The sequence below is a fragment of the Orycteropus afer genome, unplaced genomic scaffold, assembly GCF_000298275.1.
Source record: "Orycteropus afer afer isolate SDZICR_OR568_19922 unplaced genomic scaffold, OryAfe1.0 scaffold00325, whole genome shotgun sequence".
Classification (NCBI taxonomy): Eukaryota; Metazoa; Chordata; class Mammalia; order Tubulidentata; family Orycteropodidae; genus Orycteropus; species Orycteropus afer.
The window spans coordinates 2,861,452-2,870,024 of record NW_006921912.1 but is presented as its reverse complement, the minus strand read 5'-3'; the positions used below and the strand labels follow the sequence as shown (position 1 = coordinate 2,870,024).

Below are 8,573 nucleotides of genomic sequence, written 5' to 3'. Positions count from 1 at the left end.
GGGTTTGAACCGCCAGCCTTCTGGTTAGCAGGCAAGTGTCTTAGCCACTATGCTACCAGAGCTCCCGTGTCTGTGCCTGCTCTCCCTTATTATAAGACCTCACTCAGAAAGGACTAGGACCCTCCCTACTCTGATAACGTCTCATTAAATTAACTGATAACATTTGCAAAGGAAAATCCTGTTTACTCAAACAAGGTCACATTGATAGGTACAGGGTTAGAACTCAACATACCTTTTGGGCGTACACAATTCAATCCATAACAGAAACTTTATTAACAATAGGCAAAACTTGAAACTAAATGTTCATTAACAAGATAAGTAATTAATTATTATATGTTCATATAATGGAATATTACACATCAATGACAAAATAGTAATCTACTGTACATGAAACAATATGAATAAATATAACAAGCTTTTGTTGAAGTAGAGTCAGAGACAATAGATACATGTTTATATGAAGTCAAAGAACAGGCAAAACTCACCTATGATGATGAAAATCAGAAACATGATAACTCTATGGGTTGGGGTTGAAAGCAGGTAATATTTACTGGAAAGAAACAAGAGGAAACTTTCTAAAATGGATGGAAATGTTCTATATTTTTTATCTAGGTACTAGTTACACAGGCATGAAAAATTCAATGAGCTATGCATTTAAGGTTCATGCTCTTTGCTATATGTTAGTTAGACCACAAATTTTTTAAAGAAGTGTTTCTGTTGTATTATATTACATACATTGCACTGTGTACCCACCACCCTACTCTATTCCCAAGTTCTATGTCACCTGAAAAAGAGGCATAAACAATCTTGTCTATCCTCTTCTTATCTGCTTACTCTTTTGATTGAAAAAGTAATGATGATCACTGAAAAGAATTACCTTAAAAGGTAAAACTAGGCATTTATCCACACTTAAACTTTTCCCCAATAGAAAAGTATTTTCCCAAGGAAATGTTTTCCTAAGTCAGATTTTCCTTAGTACTTCACTCTTGACAACTTAACATTGCCCTTCTAATTCTTTATATAAATCTGTTGTTGTTTTGTTGTGTGCCATTGAGTCTATTCCAACTCATAGACACTCTGTAGAAAGTTTCCTAGACTAAAATCTTTATGGAAGCAAATCACTAGGTCTTTTCTCCCACAGAGTGGCTGGTTTGCAGTGCCAGGTTTTAAGTTAGCAGCCAAACACTTAACCATTGCACCACCAAGAGTCCTTACATAAAGCTATACCTCCCTCTACATAATATTGTGGATTTATGAACCTATCCCAAGGTCTCTTATCCATATCCCCCCTTATTAGAATAACATGGCTGTCTCCAATACCGGAAAAGTTAATGGCAATTGCTTCTCCTAATAAACAATTTCTTGGTGCTGCACTAGTAACTAAATATATGCCCACAACTATCTACTGCTCTGTTACATCCTCTACATCAACACCGTCCAATAGAAAAGTAGTGTGAGCCACATGTGCAACTTTAATTTTTCTAGCAGATATAGTTTATTTAACATCATATATACCAACTATTATCATTTCAACATATTAAAAAAAAAAAAAAACACTGCCATTGAGTCAATTGCAACTCATAGCAACCCTCATAGATTTTCCAAGGCTGTAAATCTTTATGGAAGTATATTGCCCCATCTTCCTTCCATGGAGCAGCTGGTGGGTTTGAATTGTTGGGTTCCCCCCACGGCAGGGCTCCCCCAACCCAAGTCAGGGATAACACCACCCAAAATCACTCACGAAAGACATCTCTTGATGCAAAAGCAGGAGGAGTTTATTCGGAGTTCCAGCGCGCTGGGGCTTGACTCATATCCCACGCAGGGGCAGAGGAGTAGAGCCCTTAGCTTCCAACACACATACTATTTAAAGACATATTCGGAAAGGGCGGAGGAATGAGAGGGTGGTGAGGGTATCAGGGATTGGTTAGGGGACAGGGGTGGACAAAGGGAATTCCAGTGATAGGCCAGTTTATATTTCGGCGCGAATACAAAATACAAGTGATTGGTTATTTTAACATAGTTTTACAGGTCATTGGTGGGTTCATACTTTGGTTTTCTGGCGGGAGTGTGGATGACTGATGTAATTTTCCAGGAACTGGGGCCCGCCTTTTTACTGGTCTTAATGGTGGCCTCTCTTTGTCATGTTGAAACATTAAATTTTAATTCCACAGAATGACTGACCTTCTGGTTAGCAGCCAAATGCCTTACCCACTACACCAATATAAAAAATTATTAATGAGATATTTTACATTATCTTTATATTAATTCTTCAAAAATTCAATCTGTATTTTACACTTACATTTTATCCTTACAGTATGTCTCAATGTGGGTGACCATATTTCAAATGCTTAATAGCCATATATGACTGTTGTTGTTGTTGTTATGTGCCATTGAGTCGGACCCGACTCACAGCCACCCCTCCTTGGGTTTCCAAGGCAGTATCACTACGGAAGTAGATTGCCCCATCTGCCTTCTGAGGAGTGGCTGGTGGATTTGAACCGTCAGCCTTCTTCTTAGCAGTCAATTGCCTTAGCCACTATGCTACCAGAGCTCCCATATATGACTAGTGCTATCATATCGGATAGTGCAGCTGCCAATTATCTAGAACTACAGACTTCTACATGAGACCTCTAATACCCAAGGTAACCATTGAAATGAGACTCTACCTTCTCTTTGAGTCTTCAAATAATTTGATACTTCCATCCAGCATTTTTACACACTTTAAAATTATATGTCTCTTCTGTAGAAGTTCTATTCACTATACTGTGCCCCTAAGGATTCACACACCAAATCAGTGGGCACCATGCTTGCTTCTATATGGAACTTAGCATACTTCGTACTCACAAATTGCAAAATATATCACACACTTCTTTTGTCATTTTGCCAAGACCAGCTCAACCAAATATTTCACCTCCTACTTTCTTGCAAAATGTTACATATTAAAATTATCCTTTGAAAAGCTACATGAAATTGCTGTGAATATATTCATAATCTAAATGTGCTAGATCAATTAAAATTTAAAATAAAATAATCCAAGAAATAGGTGAAGCAAGAATCTTAGCATAAAGAGAAAAAAAAGTCAGATCAGGATTCAAAAGCCTGCCATCCAGTCTTACTGCTGGCACTAGGTAGCTGTTTTGTTTTGTTTTGTTCTGTTTTTTATGCTTTTGCACAATGCAAATATTTTTAATTTCCAAAAGTGTGAGGTTTTATAAGAAGGGGTTAGATCCTTGGATCCCCTTTCTCAATTGCAACTATTTTTCCAAGAGAAAGTTATTCTGCCCAAGGTTTTCTTCAGGGCAAACTTGACATCCTTATTCCTCAGGCTATAGATTAATGGATTGAGCATGGGTACAACGACAGTATAGATTAAGGAAGAAAATTTCCCTTGGTCAAGGGGTAAAATAGAAGGTGGTTTGAGGTACATGAAAACTCCAGACCCAAAGAAAAGGGAAACTGCAATTATGTGGGAGTTACAGGTACTGAAAGCTTTGGACCTGCCCTTTGTGGAGTTAATCTGGAGAATGCTGAAAAGAATGAAACCATAAGAAATAAAAATGGTGACAATTGGGCACACCAATGCCAATAGCAACAACAATAAAGACCACTAGTAAATTTATGTAAGAGCTGTTGCAAGAGAGCTCAAGTAGGGGAAGGATATCACACATATAGTGATTGACAAGATTGTTGGCACAAAAGATCAGAAATACAGTATTTACCATATGGATCATGGCTCCAAAAAACCCCATCCCATAGACACCTAACAAAAGGAATAAACAGACCTGGGGGGACATGGTGACTGTGTACATCAGTGGTTTACAGATGGTGGCATAGCGGTCATATGCCATCGCTGACAGGATGAAGAATTCAGAAAAGACAAAGAAACAAAAGAAAAAGAATTGAGTCATACACCCTACATAGGAGATGATGTTCTTCTTTGAGAGAAAACTCATCAGCATTTTGGGGGTGATGGTAGTGGAGTAACTAAAATCTATGAAGGACAAGTTAAAGAGGAAAAAGTACATGGGAATATGAAGGTGGGAATTCAACCCAATCAGAGTAATCAAGCCCAGGTTCCCCACCACAGTGATCACATAGAAACCAAGAAACAGGAAGAAGAGGGGCATCTGGAGTGCTGGATAGTTCGTTAAGCCCGCCAGGATAAACTCTGTCACAAAGGAGGAGTTCTCAGTAGCCATTCTTCTCTTGGTGAGTCTGTGAGGTAAAAAGAAAGGAGTCACTGAGCAAAAGAGAAAGACACACGCACAAACCACAATTCACCACACAATTCCCCATCTTGAGAATGGTATCTGAACAAATAGATTTTTTGTTTCCAAAGTAAGGCTTTTCCTTATACCTGTGTATCTGTCTTCATGGTCTTCAAGTGCATTTAACTATCCCAGTAACTGTCTGAGTGTGAATTCTGCCTCCATGTGTGGGCTGGTATGAGTAAGAAGAGGAGCCCCAAAGTTGAGGTGGGATGGCCTTCTAACTTTTATTGTGGCCCTCTTCTGTGTTTTTCCTATCCTTTCCAGAACTTGCTCAAGTTTATAAATTGTAGGGTCCTTCTCTACAGTGATTTTGAGGGATGGAAGCCTTTGACCCTGTCCTTACCTTCTACCTTAGGGTCAGTGCTGGCCAAAGTAGAAAGACAAGATTGTGCTTAGCTTAAATACCTCAAAGCCTTTAGTGCAAAAGCCATTGCTTTTAATAATAAAGGATATTAAAGAAAAAAAAGAAGGGGAAAATGAAGGGAAAAGAAAATATTTACTGAGAATTAACTATTAGATAGTTAATTAACTATTATGATCATTCCCACTTCACTGGGAGGAAAACGGACCTGAAAAATTTACCAAGTCTCAGTGCTACTCTTACAGCCAGAGATGAACTCAGCTGGCTGGCTTCTGTGATTTGAGCTCTTAACCACACTGTTGCAAGACTAACTGGTCTGGAAGGAATTCACACTCCTTCAGCTGGGAGCCCAAGTGCTGTTCTCTACCAGCTTTCATCCATCTCTTTTATGGAGATTCATATGCCCTGTGAAAAGAAGGTGATAGCTTTGAGCTCAGAATGCTCTGCTTTTGGTTCTATTTTGAAGATCTAAACCTTAATTTTATCTTGTCTCTCTTTCTGAGCTGAAGAACATGATCTCTGATTGTGGCTTTACCCTGAGACTCCTGTCCAGCTTCCAGGGATGAGACAGCATCCTTTCCTAAGTCCTATGCATAACAGGGGAATAGAGAGTTTTATTCTGAATTAGAAATTTTAGAGACTAATTACAGAGGGTCCCTTGGGATCACTGCCCCAGAGACTATCTGTCCTAAGGAAGAAGAAATATTTAATTCTTGATAATGCTTTACTTGGCTTTAGGGACTAATTCTTTCACTCAGGTTATGTCTTTCCAGCACAGTTAAGGACAAAGTGTTGGGGAGTGGGGGAAAATATTTGCAACTAAGTATTCAACACTTAACTGAACACTGTATCTGATACAGAACCTTCCTGCTGTCACCAAGGATTCAACAGCAGTATGCAAATTTTACCATGTTTATTCCTCCCAACAACCTTATGAATTAGGCCTATTAATCCCCATTTTAAAAGTGAAGAACATACACAACAGATAGGCTCCAGAATCTATTAACCAGAATGAGTCAGCACCTGGTCTATTCAAATCGAAACTCCATAGAGGAAAAGGGCCTTATTTAGTTTTTAAAGTAACCATAAGGGACTTAATGTAGGTGATTAGTTGTAACCAGTTTAGTATCCAGACATCAGTCCTGGCTACTCTAAATTCAACACATTGTCAAAACAGGCCTCAGAAAGGCATCTCATTCATATAAGAACTAATAAAATTTTGTGTAGCAACTTGCACTCTACACCCCTTACCAGGAATTTTTAAATATTAAGATGACAGATTTCACAGGCAAAATATAAATCTCTATTTGGAGGAATTTACACTTTGGTGTGCCAACGGACAGATATATTTTTGCTTCTGGGAATGGAAGAAGCCCTTTTAGAGTAGTTACGAAATCATACACAAATGCCACAGTTCATTTTTTTTTCCAGATAACTCAACTAAAACTACTGCACAGAGGCTTGTGTATGTTTATGAGTATTTCTGAACACATCAATGGGGACATTCTCACTTTCCTCTATGGTGCCTCATCTGTAGACTTACACTTGGAATTTTCCATGTACCAAAATGACTCTAATGAATCCCACTCCCTGTTCCCAATTAACTGCACAAATTTACAAATTGAAAATATACTTCATTTTCACAAAATTAAAATAAGCTTCATAGAGCAGGCTCTCCTTGAGACACAAAGGCAAAGAAGATATTAGGGGTTCTCTAGGATTTTCAAAGGGATTTTCTCGTTGATTCAGAGACCGTTGACATGGCAACTTCTTTTCAAAATCATCTGAACCAGGACTTCTCTAAAGCTATTTTCCCTGATAACTTAGCCAAGTTCAAGAAGAGAAAACACACACACACACACACAAAAAAAAAAAAAAACACCTATTTTGGCCATTTTCTACTTGTGCAGCATTGTCATCTTCCCAAATTTGAATGTCTCAAAAATGACCTCCTTCTTTTATTTATTTCTAATGTAAACTAATGCATATAATTTATATGTAACTTACATGGCATGTGAAGATACACATACAATAAAATGTCTTTACATATATGTCTCATTCATGTGTATGATTCCTGGTAGATCACTAAGTTGCACAAGTGTACTGCTTATCACTACTCATCATAAGAATCCCAGCTCCAATAAGAAATGCAAATGGTGAGACTTCAGTCAAGATGGCAAGATGGAGGAATAGGTGGACTACCTACACAGACCCTCTGCAACAAAGAAACAAGGGACCAGGTGAAATCAATATGGAAGATAATCCTGGAACACAGAGCTTTGAAAGGATTAAAGAAGTGGATTAAACTCCAACTAGTAGAAGAATCTGAATGAAAACAGTGAATAAGGGACAAACAAGGCTGTGGACTGTTGGCTGTCCTGATGGCATGGCCAGTTTGAATATCTACAAGTGGCATTCTGATCTGGGCAGCAACCTAAGAAATGGCTCTACTTGCCAAGTACTGCATGGACAATTGAACTGGTGACTGATGAATAGAAAGGAAAATAGTCAGTCAGAAAACAAACAGAGTTGTGGACTGTCAGCTGTCCTGAGGGTGTGGCCATTTTGAATATTTGCAAATGGCATTCCCATCCAGATAGTAACCTAAGAATAGGCTCTTCTTGCTGAGGACAGCTTGAGCAACCACAGTGGAGGTTGATGACTAGAAATGTGTGATATTCCCCTTGTTACTCTTGTATCCCACACACTCTTGGGAAATGGAGGTGTGGCCATCCCTCACTTCCACACATCTTCTGTACCAGCAGAAATTCTACTCTAGTCTGGGTGCCCTGACAGAACCCAGGTGCCAAATTCCCACCCAGTTTTGATTTTACTTATTTTAAAATTAATCTTTTATTCTTTCTCCTCTCTTCCATTATTATTTTTTTTCTCTTGCCCTTCCCTAGTTCTTCTTTTGCTATTTCATTTTTATCTCCTTTTTCTGATTCTCTTCTTTTTTCTTTCTTTTCCTCTTTTTGTTTTTGTTCTTCCCATATCTTGTATTTCTTTAACATTTTTCTCATTTTTTTATTATTCTTTTCCTCTTATTCTTTTCTCTTATTCCTCCTCCCTCAACAGATACTGATGATTATTTTTTTTCTCTTTCTTTTATTCTTTTTTATTTTTTGGTTCATTTATTGCCTTTTCTTTTTGTGTGTGTGGTATTGTTTTATGTGGTTTGTGTGTTTTGTTCTCTTGTTTGGGTTTGTTTGTTTGTTTTGTCTAACCAGGTGGAAGACAGCAAATGTGCCCACATGATCAAACCATACACATACCTTCTTTAGCTGGGTGAGGGCCGTGACTTGCTTCTGCACCAATAGATCTATGATAGTGGGTGACAAATAACAGCCCAAATTACACACAATTGCTCTTCATGAACACCTAACAGAGATCTGTACACACACTCTTATTGTCCATCATACTCACCAGGACAAAGGTGGTGAGTGCATAAGTGCTGCAAACAAGCAAATAGTCCTGCTCATTCAAATATATTAAAATAAATAAGTAAAAGAAAGCTGGGCAAATCACACCAACATACAATGACTAATTAAATGTAAATACAATTACATCACAATGTCACAAAGAAAACTGACCATCACAGTCCAAATAAGGAAGCAAAACAAAGTAGTACAAACAAGGGACTAGGATACAAACCCAGAAGAACTTCCTAAGCAATAAGTGGCATTGGAACTGCCTGATAAGGAATTCAAAAGAGTTATATTTAGGTATCTTCAATGGATTGAGAGACAGATCAAGGAAAACACTGACAAAATTAAAGAAAACACAGACAAAACTGTAGCACAATTTAGGAAAACAATACAAGAACAAACTGAAAAACTAAACAAAAAGTTAGAAATCAGACAAAAACAGCTAATTGAAATTCAGAAATTTAATACCAAGGTATCCACTTGCATAAAAATGAAACGAAACCCATGTCTCAC

The 8,573-nt window shown here is 37.9% G+C and overlaps 1 protein-coding gene across 1 annotated transcript; it reads right to left on the bottom strand.

The window, feature by feature from the left end:
* Positions 1-3,244: 3,244 nt before the first annotated feature.
* On the bottom strand, positions 3,245-4,208 carry LOC103206642 (olfactory receptor 145-like). Its single transcript, XM_007952140.2, is given in 2 exon segments — positions 3,245-3,565; positions 3,567-4,208. Coding segments are annotated over 2 exon segments (954 nt in total). The 5' UTR covers positions 4,200-4,208.
* Between the last annotated feature and the right edge of the window lie 4,365 nt (positions 4,209-8,573).